The 19,312-nt window shown below is 34.8% G+C and overlaps 1 protein-coding gene across 1 annotated transcript in view; it reads right to left on the bottom strand.

The window, feature by feature from the left end:
• Window positions 1-19,312, bottom strand: part of FSIP2 (fibrous sheath interacting protein 2) — a 93,593-nt gene that overhangs the window by 33,242 nt on the left and 41,039 nt on the right. The window contains exons 13-15 of the mRNA XM_026489544.3: window positions 11,435-17,883; window positions 8,931-11,386; window positions 26-6,906 (exon numbers count right to left, since the gene is read on the bottom strand). Coding sequence (XP_026345329.3) covers window positions 26-6,906; window positions 8,931-11,386; window positions 11,435-17,883 — 15,786 coding nt within the window. The remainder of the gene's footprint in view (window positions 1-25; window positions 6,907-8,930; window positions 11,387-11,434; window positions 17,884-19,312) is intronic.

The raw sequence follows: 19,312 nt of genomic DNA, 5'->3' as shown, positions 1-19,312 counted from the left end.
CTTTCTTTCTCTCTCTCTCTTTCTCTCTTATGGTATTTCTCTCTTTCTCTTCTTCTTCTTTCTCTTTGACTGGGAGATTTTTGTTAATTGAGAGGGATGAATCCTTTGTTGAAACAGATTGTGTAAAATCTTGGCAAACTTCTTGAATTACATGTGATGTTGTATCATTTGGGAGACTTTGGGGTTTTGAATAATCTGCTGATTCTGGAGAATGATATATTTCTAAAATATTGTCATAAATGTTTTCAATGACATTTTGAACATATTCATAATCTGAGTACTGTTCCTCATTTATATCTGTTTGAGATGGAGAGTTTTTTCCATCCTCTCTTTTTGATTTTTGGATAACTGGTTTCAAAACATTTTTTGTTGTGGTCCCTGTATTTCTCACTTCGGATGTCAAAGATAACTGAAAGGGCTTGTCTTCCTTTTTAAATGTATTTTCTCTTGTTTTGTCAGTCTTCTTTTCATTGTTTATTTCAAAATTTGGTTCAAGTATTTCCTCTTTATATTCTGTAACATCAGTAGCTACTGGAGATTGTGTGTGTGCCTTATTACCTTGTCTCTTCTCATCTTTTGAAGCTGATATGCTTTTCTTCTCAATTTCATTATTTTTAAGAGTCACCCTCAAATCTGGTTCCTGCCTATCTTTACTTTTCATACTAGTAGTTGGAGAAGTAACTCCGGATACATTCTCATATTTTTTAATCGAAATTTCCATTTTATTTTCTGTCTCTTTCTTTTCATTTGCCACACTTGCAGCTGGCCCTGATAACATGTTAATCATGTTGCTTTTCATCATTCTAGTTATAGAGGTAACTATTGGATCTTGGATGTCACCTTTTTTCATTGATGTCTCTTCAGTTTTGAAACTTTTCTTTCTACTTATTGCACCACTGTCTATTTCCAAAGCATCCAACACATTATTCTGGCCTGTGGTTACAGAAGTGTGTTTATATGATTGTTTTGGTAAAGCAAGTTCATTTCCTTTCAAGGATCTGTTTATCTGTTTAGAGGTTTGCTGTGGTAGGTGCTGAACCCTTTGGGTGATGTTATCTGGATTTAGAAATGAAAAGAAGGTGGAAGACCAGTCTCCTGAAAAAAGTGGTTGAATCTTGAAAGCAGAGATTGCCTTCTGAGCTAAAGCAGCAATCATTTCTGTCACAATGTTACTTTTACCATCCTTCTGAATATCACTAGAGCCATATTTTCCTATGAACTGATCATATACAAAATTGGATATCTTGTCAACTGTTTCTTTATCAATTGGTGGAAAAGAAAACATTGCTTCAGCATTTGGTAGAACTTTAATTTTACTTTTCCTAAATTCTCCTATCAGAGAGTTTGCAAATTTTATAGCTAAGCCCACAATGTCTGGCTCTAGCATTTCTTTTTTCTTAGAATCTTCAGTAATACTTGGAAGAGAATAAAATTTATGAACAAGGTCAACGATTACATCTTCCAAAAATGTAGCTGAATATAGAGCAGGCTGTGTCTTTTCTTTACCAGGTTTACTAAGTACAGACATATGCCCATAATCAGATACGTCACTGGAAGATGATTCTTCACTATGTAAAAATGGCTCTAGATGATGATCCATGATTTCCTTCATGATGAATCCAGCTATTTTACTGAGGAATGAGCCTCCTTTTTTGTCTGTACCTTTCTGTATTTCAGCTTGGAATTCAGATTTTTTCAAAATATTATTACATATAGAGTCAACCAAATTCTCAATCATTTCTAATTGCATACTTTCTGCATTCTCCTCTGCTGTGGCAAGACGGATCTCATGTTCAGAAATTTCTTCGATAATTTCATCTGTCAGCTTTGAAGTTGCATCTACAAACTCACAATCTGATGTAACTTCTTCCTCTTTTAGTTCAGTTTCAGTGTCAGGTGAAGGGAAGATATGCACTAGCAGCTTGTAAATCATATCTTCCAAAAGAGAACGAGGCAGCACAGTAATACATGATGGCAAGGTATGGCTATCACTTGTGATGGCATTGAGCACATTTCTGATGATATTATCAGCTTGAGGGGAAGAATAGGAAGACGACACTAATTCTCCTGAAACTAATGATTGCACCTGATAGTCATAAATTTCCTCTAATAGCAAATGATATATTTTTCTTCCAAAACAAACAGTGTCACTTTGTATAGCCATGTATACCTGAATCAGAGATTTATATTCATCCAAAATTTTTTCATAAATAAGGTTGACTGTTTTTTGAACAATTTCTTTATATCCTTCAGAAAAACGCATATCATCATCAAAGTTATCTGCAACTAAAATCTCTGATGTGGTAAACTCCTGAACAATTGAATTTACTAATGTTGTAACCATGTTAGTAATTTTGGCTTTACTGTTTTCAGCAGCCAATAAATTATGTGAGAATGCATAAAGGAGTTTACATAAAAGCTCAGAAATTACTTCCTCCAAAAAGAAAGCTGAGTTCACAATGAAAGACAGCTCTCTTTGTTTAGGATCTATTGCTTTCTGTTTATATGTTTGATCAACCACAGATGAAACAAGAGTTTTATCTCCAGAAAAAAATGACTGAAGATGGTGGTTAAAGATTTCTTTTATTATAAAACTTGCTATTTTTGAAACAGGTATGTTACTTATACCTTTTTTATCTTTTGTGAGAGATTGGTATAGATTTGAATATGAAAGATCAGCATAAATGGAATCAACCATAGACTGGATATCTTTTTCTGAAATCATACTTTGTTTTTCATTTCCATGTTTAATAATACATATTGCATGTTTTGAAATTATTGACATAATTTCATTTATCAGTTTTATGACTGTATTACTTAGGTCTGATTCTGAAGTATCTGGGCATTCTGTTCTGCAGGCCAGTGGACTCATCTGAGATATAAGTTGAGTGACAATTTTTTCCAAATGAGTATGTGATAACATGGTAGTATATATTGTTGATGCCTGCCTTTGAAATCTTAATTTGGTAATGTTACATTGAACTCTCTTCATCAAAACATTAGTATTGAGTTTGGAGTGTGACTTAAAAGGAAGCTTTCCTATAAGGTTTGGATGAATTTGGAAATCAAAAGTTTCAGCAAGGATGATCTTGGTTATCCTTGCAGCTAATATCTTTGTGTCATTCAGAAAACCTTTATCAGGTGTTATTTCCATCTCATATTCTTGCAGAAGTTTGCTGTACACCTTGTCAATAATGTTCTTGACTATATCTCTCTCCACTGGAGGCAAACACAATTGTTCCTCAGCATTTTCTAGAATGCTAACTTTAAATTTTGAGAATTCCTCTGCTATCAAGTATATGAGTTTTTCAGCTTTATCAAACAGTTCATCTTCTGAATCTCTTACTGATTTTGTTTGTACAATGCCTAACACCCTGTGGAATATTTTGCTTAAAACCCCAGAGACTACATCTTCCAAAAAAGTTGAGGAATAAACAGTGGCATAAAACCACTGCTTTCTCTCATCGTCAAAATATGTGTATGATGAAGAAGTTAATAACTTTCCATCCACAAATGGCTGAAGATGTTGTTTACAGATATGTTTAATGATCAACCCTGCTATTCTATCAATAAGAATATCATTACTGCTTGTGATATTTTGTTCAACTGTTTCTTGAGACTCAGAGTTTTGTGAAATATTTTTGAATACTGAATCAACAAGATGCTGAACATCATCTTCTGAATAAACAAACTTGGTTTCTTCTTCATTTCTTGAAAACCGAATTTCATGTTGGGAAATTTTCATCCTAATATCACTGATTATCTTTGAAGCAATTTCATTGAAATTCGCTCTTGATCTGTCTTTTGGAGTTTCTCTGTCTGGAACATTGCTAGATGCAGAAGGAAAGATTCTAGATAATAGTACTCTTATCATGTCTTCTAAAAATGTGTATGGCAGCAAGGTGTTATATGGAGATAAACTCTGACTTGGTTTGGTAGATTTACTGATGTTACTGAGAATCTCCTGAACAATATTCTCAGCCATTGCAATAGAATGGGAAGGTGACGACAAATCCCCAGAAAAGAGTGGATGAAGAAGGTAATCTGAAATAGCTGCTACAATTAAATTGGTAATATTTTCCACAAAAATATCACTGTCTTCAGATTCTTTATCAACTTCAGGGTCTAGCCGGTGCTGTTTTAAAACATTTCTATAAATTGAGGTGACAAGTTCATCCACAATATCTGTATTTACAGAGGTGTAAGATTGTTCTTTGTCATCATATAGAAAGTGAATTTTAGCTTTGTTAAAATGGTTATTTATTGAATTTACTATTTTTTGGGTCATATTTTCTAGTTCAATTTCAGTGTTATGCTTTGGACTGAAAATCTTCGATAAAAGTCTGGCAACAATTTCCCCCACGAATGTATCAGGATAAATACCTAAGGGTGATGGTGTCTGGGGTCTGTGTGACTCTATGACTTCACTGAGAACCTGCCTAACCATATTTGATACTGCATCCAGTGGAGTCTTTGGACGAAGTAAACCTTCTCCGCACAAAAATGGTTGAAGATGATTTTCAATAATCTCTTGGATAATAAAACTGGCTATTCGGTCAATCATAATTGGGCTTTGGCTGACTATATTTTTCTGTATTGAAACAAGAGAGTCAGACATTTGCATGATATTACTATAAACAGAATCCACCATCTTCTGGAGGTTTTTTCCAGTGCATAGATATTGATTATCGTATATAGTAAACCAAATTTTATGTTTCGAAATGGCTGATATAACCTTATTTATTATACAGGTAGACATTTCATTGAAATCTGGACTCATGCAATATTTGTTTCCCAAAGGGGAAGCTTTGTTGGGTGAAGGAATAAGTTGAGATAAAAGTCTTCGGATGATATCTTCTAAAAATGAGTGGGACAACATGGTGCTGTAGCCTGTTGAAGACCTAGACTGGGAAGTAAATTTTCTCAGGTTATTTTGAAGTTTCTGCAATATAATTTCAGCTTGGAGAGGGTAATATGAGTTTGGTATGAGCTTTCCTCTGAAGCAAGATGGGAGTTGGTAGTCTAAAATCTCTGACAATATGCCGTTAGTTATTTGTTCTGCTATTGAGGTATTGTCACATGCTAGATTATCATCACAGGTCACTTCCAATTTATATTGCTGTAAAACATCATAATAAACTGAGTCAACAATTCTACTAATAGTTTCTTTATGGATTGGAGGAAAATACAGCCTTTCTTCAACATTCCGTAAAACAGTGACTTGTGCGTTATTAAACTCATTAACTACATTGTTGACAAATAGTGTATTCATCTCATAGAGCCGGCCCTCAGTGAAGTTTTTGTTCTTGTCCCACAGTGAAGTAGAGAGATTAAAAAACAGTTCTGAAATTATTTCCTCCAAAAATGTGGCTGAGTACACACCTGTATTTATATCTCCTGGATATAGCTTATTATGGATGGGTATTGAATTCATATCCTTTGTTCCCTGTCTTTTCAGAGGTGGCACAGAAGTGGAATTTACTGAACATTTCTTGCCAAATGGTTCTTGTATTTTGGAGCTAACCCCAATGGGATTATTCAGGGATCCTGTCAGAGCATTACCATCGTAACTCATGAATTCTAAAAAGGCCTTACCTTGTCTTAATTCTGTTAATTCTGGCCCTTTTGCATTTATGAAATTAGACTGCATTTCTTTTCCTGTGTACTTCAAAGGCTTGTTTGCAAAAGGTGGGCTTTGGGGGAGTTGTACACTGTGACATAGTTTGTTCATCAATGATTTAACCAAGCTGTGGGAAATAATAGTAAGCATAGAGTCTGATGATAATAAATCTTGATCCATTTCTGCCAGATTTTCTAAAAAGTCTGACATATAATCTCCTTGAAATTGTTCACAGTCCATTGCTCCCTTACAGTAATCAAGTTCTTCATCTTCTATACTTTGCAGTGTTTTTAAAAGTTGATATTCTTCTGCTGATATTTCATTGGAAAGAGGGCTACTATCAAGAAAAACAGTATTTGTGCATTTTTCCAAAAGTGTTCTGATAAGTTTCTCACATACGACATTGAGAAGAAAAACTGCTTTGGGGGTGAGGCCTAAGTTATTTCCAAGTATGCTATTACTTTGCTGATCATTTGAGGATGAAAAAAATGTTCCCCCTTTTTTATCAGAATTCATAGCCTCACCTGGATGTTCATCTGGTAAAAATAAATCTAAAACAATATTAAAAACTTTATTGACTACTTCTTTGGATTCACGAGTTTTTAGGGTACTAACCAGATTGTCTAACTTACATGCCAGATAATTTAATTTACTTTTTTGAAGGAGATGATCAACTTGGTAATTAGATGATTCCCAATCTCTGGAGCCTTTCTGTCTTTCCATGGTATTTGTTTCATTGCAAATAGTCACACTATTTCTTCTAAGCATGGAAAATGATTTTTTTCTTCCATTGCTTTCAAGATGATGGTTTATTCCCATTTCTTTGGACATTACATGAATCACTCCTGTTAAGAGATCCTGAAAGAGATTATCAATGTCAGCAGAAGCTGGTCTTGGGCAATAAATGTACTTTGTTTTTAAAGGAAACCTTTGCTGTGCAACGTTAACCTCTATAATGTTACTGTTAAAAAGGATTTCAGTAATGATATCAGAAATACTTAAAGCAAGTTTCCCGATAGAAATTGACCTGCTTTCAGACATTTGAGAATCAATTGAAATAATCTTGTTAAATCCTACATTTTGGCTTTCTGGTGTTTCCTCTTTTTCTCTACTATCTTTGGTGTTACCAGAAATGCTTGAAGTTAAATGGCAAACAATAGACTCAGTGAGATGTTCACAAAACTGATTAAGTGAAGAATCATTGTAGATACTTCTTAGAGGCTGTTTTGATTCACATTTTTTCCTTGACAATGTAGAAATAATAGACACCTTCTCCTCACTGGAAACTGAAAAAAAAATTACGAATTTTAGTACGCATTAAGAGAAATATGTAAAACTCAATATACTGGTAATTACTTACATATGAATTTCACCTATGGAGTATCTCACTAAAGAAAAAGAAAAACATAGTCAAGAAAGAAATCAGGTTTTCTTCAGATACTTATTTTCCACCTGTGGAATCTTAATTTTGGCCAGAAAATTGAGAAAATAACCCTGAAGAATTCGTCTGTCAGTTAAGTGCTGGTATCTGTCTTGCTTAGATGGGTTAAGGGTTCTAAGAAGCTGGAAATCATGGCAGAAAAATGATTTCCAAGTTTAATGTTACAATTTAGCTTGTCTGCAGTGATCTCTAGAGAGCTCATTTAATTATTTAAAATTTATTTTTAGTGAAAATATTTAATGTTAGGTTATCCATTACTTTTTTTTTTAAAGAATTTATTTATTTGTTTTGGCAGGGAGGAGCAGAGAGAAAGGGACAAGAAGGCTCCATGCTGAGCACAGAGCAAATGGGGGACTTGATCCCACGACCCTGAGATCATGACCTGGCCAGAACCGTGATCTGGACACTTAACCAACTGAGCCACCAAGCATCCTTCTGTTACTTTTAGGGAGCTACAGAGATGTGTTGCAATGATGACTTGATTGAAATGAAAATGTGCTAAACTCCAGAAATGTTAGGGATAGGTTGCAGTGTCAGTAGTACTTTAACCCCTAGATTTTAGTTTGTCACAACTCTATTCTTTTTTCTATTCAAAAGAGTATTTACAGCAAATCAGATACATACCTGGGATGGCCAACTTCTTCAGTGGCAGCCAGAGAAACACACTATTTTTTCTCAACACTTTCTCAAAACTTAGTTATCTGCTATACCTCTGCATGTGAAATCAGGCAAAACTGTGGAGATGAGAAGCTTTAAGCTGAGCTTTGACTGCTAGGGAGGCTTTGGCTATGTTGAGATGAAGAAAGTGAGGAAAGAGTATTCCAAAAGGAATAAGGAGCAGGAGCAGAATCACTGGAAGGCTCTGAACGTGTCCAAATATAGAGAATAGATTTTATGGAGAAGAATACCAGTGGGATGAAATCATGGATCTTCTCTTGTTTGTTTTGTTTTTCTTTATAACTTCCTAAGTTTAGTTAGGCTGTGTTTGGAGAAAATCTGTTTATGAGCTTGAAATTTTAGACACACAGCTATCCATCTTTAAAGAATGCCAGTTTTAAGGATGAGAAACAACCTCCCATGAAGATGGGTAGGACTGGTAGGATGCGTTTTCCTGTTTGAATGATTGGCAAATGATGTATCTGAACTGGTATTATAGCAACTGATTACTGGTAACTGGAATTATTGATCCAATTCAGGGGTACTATAGCATTATTAGAATATTGTCAATAATGAAATTGCCAATCATCAACAGGTTTTCATGTACAAAAAATGGCTCTTACATATGATTCAACCTCTTAGAAAAAGAGTGAAAATAACTTTGTGAGGATATGTTTAAGATTTAAGGAATTTAAGAATACTGGAATACAAACAAAGCAAATACCACTGTTCTTATACATTGTGACTAATGATGGCAAAGAATTCAACTGTTCACCTTGAAAAGATGAATCATGAACCTTCAATCAATTAACTGTATATTTGGCATGATTATAAAGAAGTCATGCATAAAAACTTCAAAAACTCTTTGGAGCTTCTATGTCATACTCAACCAAAATCCTCTGCTTTAAAGTGATGCTATTTTCTCTCATCTGCAGTTATGGAAAACTGAGTAACAGACTTGTTCAGATTCAAACCATGTGAATGTTAAACGTGTGTGTGTGTGTGCGTGCGCACGCACACGCACGTGCGTGTGTGTGTGTTGTATCCTGATATATTAAGAAGTAATTAAATACTCCATTTCCAAGGCTATTTTCAGAAAGCAAAAACAAAACAAAACAGTAAATTCAGCTCCCTGGATAGGAGAACTTTAAAAATATCTGATTATTTTTTCTAAGTTATGCCAACTTTTAAAGTAGGTTATTTCTTGCTTACCTCTAGTTTCAAAATTCTTGAAATATGTGACCACGGTTGTGGTGATATGTCTTGCTACCAAATGAATTTCCTTTGGACCCAGTTCATGATCAGCAAAAGCAATGACTTTAACTTCCTTCAGAGCCTTTCCATTTGGGGATCTCTTACTTTCCCATTTTTGCAATAAAGAAAAATCTTCCCCACTGGCTTTGGGTTTTTTATTTTCTTCTTCAGGTATACAGTTTATTTTCTTATCCCACATTCTAAGCAAACTTTTCTCCTCATTCTTTTGTCCTCCGGATATTACAGACAAAGGGTTTTGCTTTGATAGGAAAAATGGTTTCATTGTTTCCATGTTTTCATTAATGTGTGGTTGACTTGGAAAGCCATAGCTTGACAGCACAGTATTGACAATATTTTCTGCAGCTAAACATATTTTGAGTGGAGAGACAGTTGTCTGAATTTGGCTTGACTCAACTGGTTTTAGAGTTTCATAATGAAATACTCTTGGATTTTCACCTTTTTCTATTTCTATGAATGACATGGCTTGCTTTAATGCTGCTTCTGTGGACTCATTTGCTTTCTTAAACAGTTTCTGTAAGACACTGCCTTCAGGGAGAGAGCTATTTCCTTGAATGTTTTGGTCAAAATGACCAAAGTTCGATTCCCTTGGACTGTAGTCTTGTACTTTGTTTTTAAAGCATGTTGGTATATTATCTGAATCAAGCCTTTCCATTGGCTCTGAGCTTTTAATTGTATCTTCTTCAGAGGTTCTGGCATGTGAGGGTAAGTTTGATGAAGCCCTATACTTTTTTTTCATATTTTCCTCCGAGTAACACACAAAACCAGGTACACTGGTTTGTGAAGGATTATTCGCAAAACTAACTTCCTTTAACTTTGATGTGGGCATTTTCATATTAGTTGCTAATTCAACCTGATTAACAATATAGGTATTTTCTGCTCCTTGGAACAAACTTTTCTTTGGAAGGTTATTGATATGAGTACACTGGTCCATCAGTGTGCCAATGATCTCACTTGCTATAACGGTCTCTTTCAATGTGCTAATTGAAGATGGCTCCACTTGGCTTATTTCTTTGTCTAGCTTGTTCTTAATTATACTGAGCATGTCACTGACAATATTAATAGCATATGTAAGTAATTCTGAATGGAATGAGTGAATCTGTAGAAGGGTATTCTGTATGTTTTCCTTGGAAATAATAGTATTTGAATTGGGTTCGTCAGAAAACTTTTTCAGTGGTTGTAATTTTGGCAACATCTTTTTGCTTAATAGTCTCTGTTGGAGAGGGAAGAAGTTTTCTACAGGCATTTTCACTATTTCAGAAAACTCATATTTAGAGATATATTTAAACTGCAAGTCTACATATGACTCTAAAATATTTAAAACCCTTTCAACAATTTCTCGAACAATTTGGTTGCTGGAGCCCAAAGAAATTTGGTCTACTGTCTTTGTGTTATATATTGGTACACTGCTGAGGATGTCCTTGATTGGCAAATCATATTTACTTTTAGTACTAATATATTCTTTCCCACTTGCTACAGTTTCTTTCCTATTTGGGGAGGGCACCTGGGACAAAAAACACAGCTGTAATTTTTCAAATAGCATTTCAACAATTTCCCTTCCAAACATACTAATTTGTGCTTTGGTATCTTCCACTCTAGTAGAAGCTCCTTTGAAATGATGATAGCACCTGCTTTCACAATCCTCAAGTTGCGGCAAATTTAAAAGTGAAAGAGAATATTCTAATTCTTTTGCTTTTATTGGAATTTCAGTCAAAACATTTTCAGCTATCATCATTAGCTTACACTTTTCATTTTCCATATCATTTGATTCTGCTTGCCATTTGTCAAACATTTTTTTAAATATACCTTCTTTAGGAAAAATTTGTTCGAGCTGTGAAGAAACATTTTCCAAGTAAAAACATGCTTGTGGTTTGGCAAGATACTCTGCATCTAAATTCCCCTGTGTAAGTTTGAGATGATCCACATGTGAGAATTTGGTTGGATAAGCCAAATTGTGGTTACTTGTAGAATATAATCCTTGCAAAACTGTATTAACTATTTTATTTGCTGCCAAGATTTGATCGGATGGCAAAGCTTTAACCTTTATCATTGCTCTAGTTTGTTTCACCTTTTCAAATTCTTTCACAATTGTTTCCAGGATACTACTTATTATATCCTTGGCATACATTTTTAGTTCCGAAGTGGGCAATCTCATTTGCAGTAAGTTTTTGGCATCTTTTGTTGATAGTGTGTATGGCAGCCCAGTGGTAGTCTTGGACTGGCTGCCTTTTGGAGTCTTCTCTCCAGGACCTAACTTGGTCTTGCTTTTGACCTTAGCACCACTAGGTCCTATGTGTGATTTTTTTCTAAATTTAGGCAAAGGAGTAACCTTTGATCTTGCTTTCAAACTTGTTTTAAAATCTGGTGTAGGGTTGCCCTTAGAGCTCACTTTAGAACTGTGTGGCTTTACAGGTTGCAATTCATCAGAACAACTTTCAGGGGACAAAGTCTCTTCTACATGAATTGAGGCAAAATTTATTACCTTATTAAGAACCATTTGGACTAAATCCTTTCCCACCTGCAATGGTGAATACTGCAAAAATTTGTTTTCTAATAGAGAGACGTTTTGACTACCTGCATAAGAATAAACCTGTGGTATCACATATCTGGGGGGATGACTTCCTTTTCCTGCTTGTTTAGTTTCTTTGATGCAGGCTGCTTTCTTAGACAAGGTATCATTGTTGTCAGATGCTTCTACTTTTTTGTTACTTTCATTTAATGATGTAACAACTATAGAGTACATTTTCCCCAAAACACATTCAACTATGTCATTTGCTACGCTGTTAATCTGTGATTGAAAGATGTTTTTTTGTGTTATGTCTGATGTTTTAATTTTAGAGTTAGATATTAAGTGGGGGGTTTCATTAAATGGAGGCAAATGGCCTATGATTTCCATTATTCTTTGATGCACTTTAGTTAAAACTTCTTCTACTGCACTGAGCAATGCGGTCTTTTCTTTTTGTTTTGATTTTCCGTTTCTCATAAATATTTCCTCCAAAACAATTATCTGGCTTTCTCTTTCCAATGTTGTTTGGTTTTGTTCCAATGGATATTTTGAAAACAAAGATAATTTGTTTTTTTCCTGCTCTCTTTGTCCCAGCAATATTTCATTTGATACAGCTAGTTGTGAAAATAATTTAGGATTGTCTTTTGAGTAAACACTAATTTCCTTTGCAGATCTTTTATCATATAAACTCTTTAAGATACTGCTGACAATTCCACTCACAATGATATTTTCTTGGAATGAAATGTTGTTTGGATATGGATACATCTTTTGAATTTCAAAGTCTAAGTCATTTTTAATAAGTTTCAAAATGGCACTGGCAATGATGTCCGCATATTCCTTAAGACTAGCTTGTGAGAGATGAATTGTGGACCGAAGATTTTCTCTGTAACTTGCAAAAGTGGAATCTGTGAGCTCTTGGCTGAGGATTGTTTTAGTGGATATTTTCAGGACATTCACGTTTGATTCCACTTGACTTGATTCATAAAAGATGCTATCATCTTGTTTATAATTTTCCAGTTCCAGGCTAGCAATCGACTTTTCTTTAGACTGGAAAGCAAGAGTAATTAATGAATCTATTCTTTCTGTGGCAAAAGCTTCTAACCGATTGAAAATGGTTTTAGTAATGAAGTTAGCATTTTCCTCACATGGGTCAGGAGGAAATTCCTTGGCATCTTCTTTCTCTGCTGTAGTTTTCTGACAATCATCAGCATAAGCTGATTTCAGATTTCTTGAGAATGGCAAATACTCTGTTGTTCTTTCACTTTTTGACCCCATAAGAGGAGGCTGTTGACACACTGCTTTTGAAAATGTGTCACAGGTGGTCAGGGGCAATCTTGCAGAAATAGGATTTTTTGCATTTATGCTAAGCATGACAGCAGAACTGAGATTATGAAGAACAATATCCACTATATCATTAGATATCAAAATGACATCTGATTTAGGAACTGAAAGTTCTGGAATAATGTTATTTGCGTCCTCGATGAATATTTCAGAATTTGCTCCGGAATGTTTCCCAGCTATGCTACATTTCGGAGTGGGTGTGGCACATGATAGATTATTTTGATACAGTGTTTTTTCATAAATATCACATAAGATACCTTCAATGATATCTTGTATTTGAAACTGAAGTACTTTTCTATATTCAGTCTTATTAAACAGCTTTTCAATAATACCTTCTTGTTGATCTGAATTAATCTCTTTCTCAGAATTTTTGTCACATTTGCCTTTAGATGTTACAATATCTAACACTGTGTTAACAACTTGACTTGCAATACTTTCAGAAACCACAATGTTATGAGTTAAGAAAGGACTTTCTCTTTCTTTATCTAACTCATGTTTGATTCCTTGTAAAATTTTTCTAGCCACTTCTGTTGCATATGTATTTAATTTATTCACAGAGAGTTGACACACCGAGTTGGTCTTTTCTGATGTAATATGATCCACTAAGCAAGAGGACAATTGATCATCAGAATACAAATCTTTGGCTGGTAATGCTTTGCTTAATGCACTTTTATCCTGCTGAATAGGTAAAGCCACTGGAACAGCGAAGTTGATTTGGGGACAAAAGAGAGATTTTACTTTGGAAGTAGCAAAAGTCTCTAAATTTGTTAATATTGCCTGTACAATATCTTCAACTATATTTACTTTGGCCTGTTTGTCAACACTGAATCTGGATTTAAGAGGACATGGGTTCTTGTCTAGCACGGTAACAGAGGACTTCCCTCCATGGGTGTGTTCATGTAAAGAAACATTTGCTCTAAAGGTGATGGTTTTGTACCTATTTTCAGTTTCATTTCTTTCTAGCATAGCAGCTGAGTGAAGTTTATGAAATACAGTTGTAACAACATCATCTGCCACTATGATAACATCTGTTTCAGATACTAAAGGACCTATCATTTTATCTGTAAATTGAACAGATGTTTGAGGAATTGGCTCATCAACATTGTGAACGATGCCACTTAAATGAGAGTGGGAAAGAGAAAGCACATTTAATTGATTGACCAAAGCATTTTGAAAAATTTCATTCAAAATATTTCTTATAATGGGAACAACTGGAGATTTCTGTGGTTCTTTGAGTTTCACTTCAATTTTGTTCAAGGTTCTTTCTAGAACCCACTGTTTAAGAGAATCTGATTTAGCTTCTTCTCTTAGTAATGTTCTGTCCCCAATGAATTCTTTCCCTGTATGTGAGACATCTTCTAGAAATGAATCTGATTCAGCTCCTCCAGGAAGAAAATTTCCATAGGTTGGCCTGTATCGATGTGTTTCAATGCCCCTCTCTTCAGATTCAGTTTCATTAAACATATCTGAGGATACTGCATCTAAAATTAAATTGACTATATTCTTAAGCATTTGTTTCTCAGGTGGTGGGGTATTTACACTTGTCCTCAAATCTAATGAGTTCATATTTAATTCTGTTTGAATAGCTTTCAAAATAGTACTTGATATCTTCTTTGCATTTATGTATAAAGCAGACTGCAATAGTTCCTCATGTGTGTCTGTGAAAGTACTGGGACTTTCAAATTCCAAGTCTATTTTATTGCTTTCTTCATTTCCATCATTAATAGAACCCAGAGTTTCTAAATTTCCATTAGCGAACCCTTCCAGTTTATCAAAAACCATATTTAGAATATCTGAAGCTAGAGCTTTCAGTTCATTTGGATGCATTTCTTTTGTGCTCCCTGTTTTGGAAGACACAGGAGCAATAGTTTTTGCTTTACTTTTTGTCACCTCTTTATTACCCTCCTGAATCATCCTGGAAACTATGCTTGAGATGATGTCGATGCATTTGGCCATTTCCTCAATAATTGAAGCAAATGATAGGTTGTCAATATCAAGAGACTCTGAGATGGGTTTAAATCCAGAACTCGCAAAACTGGTATCCATATCAACACTACATAATTTTGCAAGGATGTATTCCAAAATTGTTTTGGAAATGAGCTGAATATTAGACTGCAATGTAGTAGCCATTTTGGCATTTTCATTCTTTTCTCTGTTTAGTTTACTATAAGGTGGCTGGTGGTGTTGATGGGTTCCTATGAGGTTACATAACATTTCATACAGTGTTTCCCCAATACTGTCTAACACTTGCAGTCTAGCATTGTCTTTAAGATCTTTTCCGTTTACAACACTATGGAAAGCGCATGGAGTAGCCAAATATTTGTGAAAAGATTTTTTATCCTGCCTACTTGGCAAAACATTTTGTTTATCAACAGTGTCAGACCTATACGAAGTTGCAGGCTTTGGCTTATCTGAAGGGAGTGATATATTGCTTTGATCAGAATGTCCACTTGATAACATTTCACAAATGCAAGTTAATAATGGAGATTCCATAATTGAGACAAGAGATTCTAATTTATCAGTGTCAGCAAAAAATCCTTTACCTGTAAGGGATTTGGTATGGTCTATTTCCCTACGATTTAGGCTTCCCTTATTGAGTTCTAGTTCATTCTGGATAGCACGCAAAACAATGTTTACCACTTTAGTTGTGTAAGTACTAAGTTGAGATTGTAATGAAGATTGCTCCACAACTGAAGGTTTGAAGCCCATTTGCAATTTTGGACAAATGAATAATTTCAGCCTTTTAAAAACTGTATTAATGATCTTATCAGTAATGTCATCTACAGGTTGAGGTTCACTTTTTTCGGATTTTAACACAGAAGGTTTTGCAGGATCTACATCGAATGAAGATAAATATTTCACTTTCTTTTCACTGTCAAACCATACTTTTAATGACTTTTTATTCGGTGCTTCTTTGACCATGTGCGGAGTATCAGAACTACCTAGAGAAGTTTGAATTGGTGATGAAATGGAACGTTTGGTGGTATTGGGAATGCAGCTTGAAGTCTTATGAAGTATATTTAACACAGCATCTGTTATTTCTTGAGCCACTGCACTAATTTCTGACACAGAGAACATCTGGTCCATCCATTCTTGATGTGACAGTCCTTGAGATTTTTCTGAAACAAGAACTGAAGCTTCTTTGCCAGTTCTATTGTGTAAGTGACCAGGAGGAACAGAAGATAGGTCCTTGAGCATTTCTGTTAAAATACTTTTAACTATGTTTTCTGAAGCCTTTTGTATGTGATGCTTCTGATCTTGGCTGAAAATCAAAATGTCTCTATTCAAACAGGGTTTTTCCTTTAAAATTTCTTTATTATTAAAAGATGGTAGCTCAGCCTTTAATCCCCCATCACAAAATGCAACTTTGCTTCTTCGAGAAGCAGCATTTGTAGGTGCTTTGCTATTTCTTTTATATTCAAAATTGGTGTTTCCTTTTGTAAACCAGTTCTCAGGAACTTGTTTCTGTGATTTTGGCTTTTCATCTTTGAAAGATGAATCAAGCACGTTTTTCACAATTTTGTCTATTTCTTCATTATCATCTTCAGAATAAAGGACCATGCCAGGAACATTAATAGGTAGAAATGATCTTCTAGACCTAGGACCATTAGATAATCTACTGCCAGTAAGTCTGTACTTTTCTTCAGTGTCAGAAAGATTTCTTGGTCTAGAGTGTCTGCATTTTCGAACATCTGCTTTTACTGGCTCCTGATGTAGCTGAGTGAAAATATCATCAAGAACCTGAAGGAGTACTACTGTTTCTTCAGATGCAGTAAGTCTCTCGTTATTAAGTTCAGTTTGTATGTATTCTAGTATCGTGCTGATTGCTTCCTCTATATATCCAACCAAAGAGGACTGGGAAAAAATATTTGAAATTAAATTTTGTATTTGATCTTTAACAATTAAATTAGCTGCATCAGGTTCAGGGCTACTTTTCTTTTTGTTGTCTCTTTCAAGGGATATGTATGTTGGGTCTGTCATAGGTTGCTGATCAGAAAGTTTAATTGGATCTTCAAGATAAGGAAGTTCATTTTGCTTACAAGTTGCAAGAGTCATCAGCTTTTCTAAAATGGCATGTACCATATCCTCAGCAATATCACACATGGGTTCCAAATTATAAGGCAGTGAAACTTTTAAAGATTTTCCATTTGATGGACTGAGATGTTCTCTACTGGGTGGTAAGCTTGGTTTAATGTCAACTGACAGATCTTCTTGTGAAAATATCTCAACACATTTTTTCTCAACTGCAGACTGTAGCTTCTCAAGCATATTCTCTACAATCTCTGAAGCTGCTGAGCAGATATCAACATTGGAAAGCAAATCTCCTTTTTCAGGTTCACTCTGGTCAACAAAAACTTCAGCAGTAACAGAAGAGATAGAAGGAATGGCCTGCGTTAAATCAGACATTATTTCTTGAAAAATACTTTCTAAAATTAATTCAGTTTCCCCTTTTAAGTGACATTTAAAGTTAACAAAAACATTCTTTAAATTCTTCATTTCACTCATGGCTTTTTCTCTTTGATCAGGAAACAGTGGACCCTCTAAGCCATCTGTTTCAGTGGTGGCATCCTTAGATTTTTTTGTGCCTGTTTCAAATGATGCTAAAAGGTGACTATCAGATTTACAAGTTCTGAGCTTAGGATATGCATATGTCATACTGGTTTTATTATATTTGAGTTCAGATGTCATAGATTGTCCTTCCGTGTGATATGTTTTACCCACAATTGTTCTTTCCACATGGGCAGGAGGTGGTTTTAAAGGTGTGGCTGGTCGCCTTACTGATAGGTCAACTGTAAATGCACAGGGCTCTCCCCGAAATGTTTTCGTTGTTGCAGATGTGTAGCTTCCATGTGTAAACTCTTCACTGCATGTGCTGCAGAAACTTGAGCTCTCTGAAGAGAGGACAGAGTCATCAGACACTGGATATGCTTTAGTTCGCAACCTTTCTTCGTACTTTGTGATAGCTGGGTATAATATACTCGTCACTGTAGCTACAACCCAGGTCATTATATTCTGAATTATACTATTCAGTTCTTCAGAAGTTACCTGGAAAAGAGGCAAGCAGGAATGGAGAGAAAATCATGTAACAACTTATTCTATTCTGGGACAGAGGGTAACATTTAATTTTTTACATCAAACAGTACCTAGAGCTGGATACCATCATGGTTATAAAGAGAACATAGTAAAGAATTTATTTAGAATTTCAGATTACTTTCAAGTTGATGTATTCTATACTAAAGTAGTTTTTTTTTATAAGTTCCTATTTGATTCACATTCCCCCCAAGTTTTTTGTTGCTTTTCCCCAACATTTGTTGCTGAGATAAATGACTTTTTGGTAAAAAGAGAAAAAAAAAATCACCAAATTGCTGTCTAGCCAAATAACATGCAAGTTTTGGCAAAAAGAAACAGTGTCTGCAATCCAATGATATTATTTAATAATATGTCAGATAATTTATTACAAAGTATTTCTCAAAATAGATGTGGTCAAAACATTTGGGTGCCTTCAGAGGCATCTGTCTAGCTAAGATGTAAGGATGAAAAATAAGCCATCTCTTCTTCCCATTCTCTGCTACAGAGGTGAACCTCTGATTTGTGTATATGGAAATGAGTGCAGCTAACTATTAAAAATTATTTGATAGGCAACAAAAAAGTTAATGCTTATGGAGACCGACTGGCTTTGTATTCAACAAAAGAGTATCAGTGCAAACTGTTTTAGATAGGAAAGCTGAGAAAAGATGGTGCAAAGAAGGAACAAATTAGTTAAGATAGAAACAAAGGGCCCCCCTAGACTTGGGTCTGAAAGAGTCAGGAGAAGAACAAGGGTAGGGAAATTGAATTAGTTTTTGAGCCAGAAATAGAAATCCAGGGACCAGATTTGGAAAACCATCCCTTAGTAGTCAGTGGTGATGTCACAGCTTAAACCGGACCAAAAGTAGAAAAAATGCATCTGTAGAATTCTATAAACCGCTTCTTATTTACTAAAAATGAATTTGGGGCTTGAAAAAATCCTTTTGCCTATAATAAACGATTAGTCTGTTTTAAATTGTTATTACTCTTGAGACATAAAGGATGTAAATATGAGTAATTGGCAGCAAAGCCTAGAAGGTTGGTATGTAGGTACTAGGTTAAACAATATGATTCCTATAATGGGGCTGTTCATACCCAAAATATTACCTTAAATTAGCACAGAAATATTCACATTTCAGTCAAACATTCAAAGAAAATTTAACACCTATGTAACATACTCTTTCCTGACACATTTGAGAGTGTTTAGAGGCACCTTAGGAAAAGCAATTCTATCTTGCTGTAATTCATGAGCCTCCTAATGTATTTTTTCCTTTATTGTACAATGGCTAGTGGTTTAAAAACATATTTTGGATGACAGCATATATTATAAAATACTTATTTTACATAATGACATCCTAAATCGAACATTTTTAAAATAAAATCTAAATTTTAACAGAAAAAAACATTT

This window comes from Ursus arctos, unplaced genomic scaffold (genome assembly GCF_023065955.2).
Source record: "Ursus arctos isolate Adak ecotype North America unplaced genomic scaffold, UrsArc2.0 scaffold_1, whole genome shotgun sequence".
NCBI classification, from domain to species: Eukaryota; Metazoa; Chordata; class Mammalia; order Carnivora; family Ursidae; genus Ursus; species Ursus arctos.
This window is presented reverse-complemented; position numbering and strand designations above follow the sequence as displayed.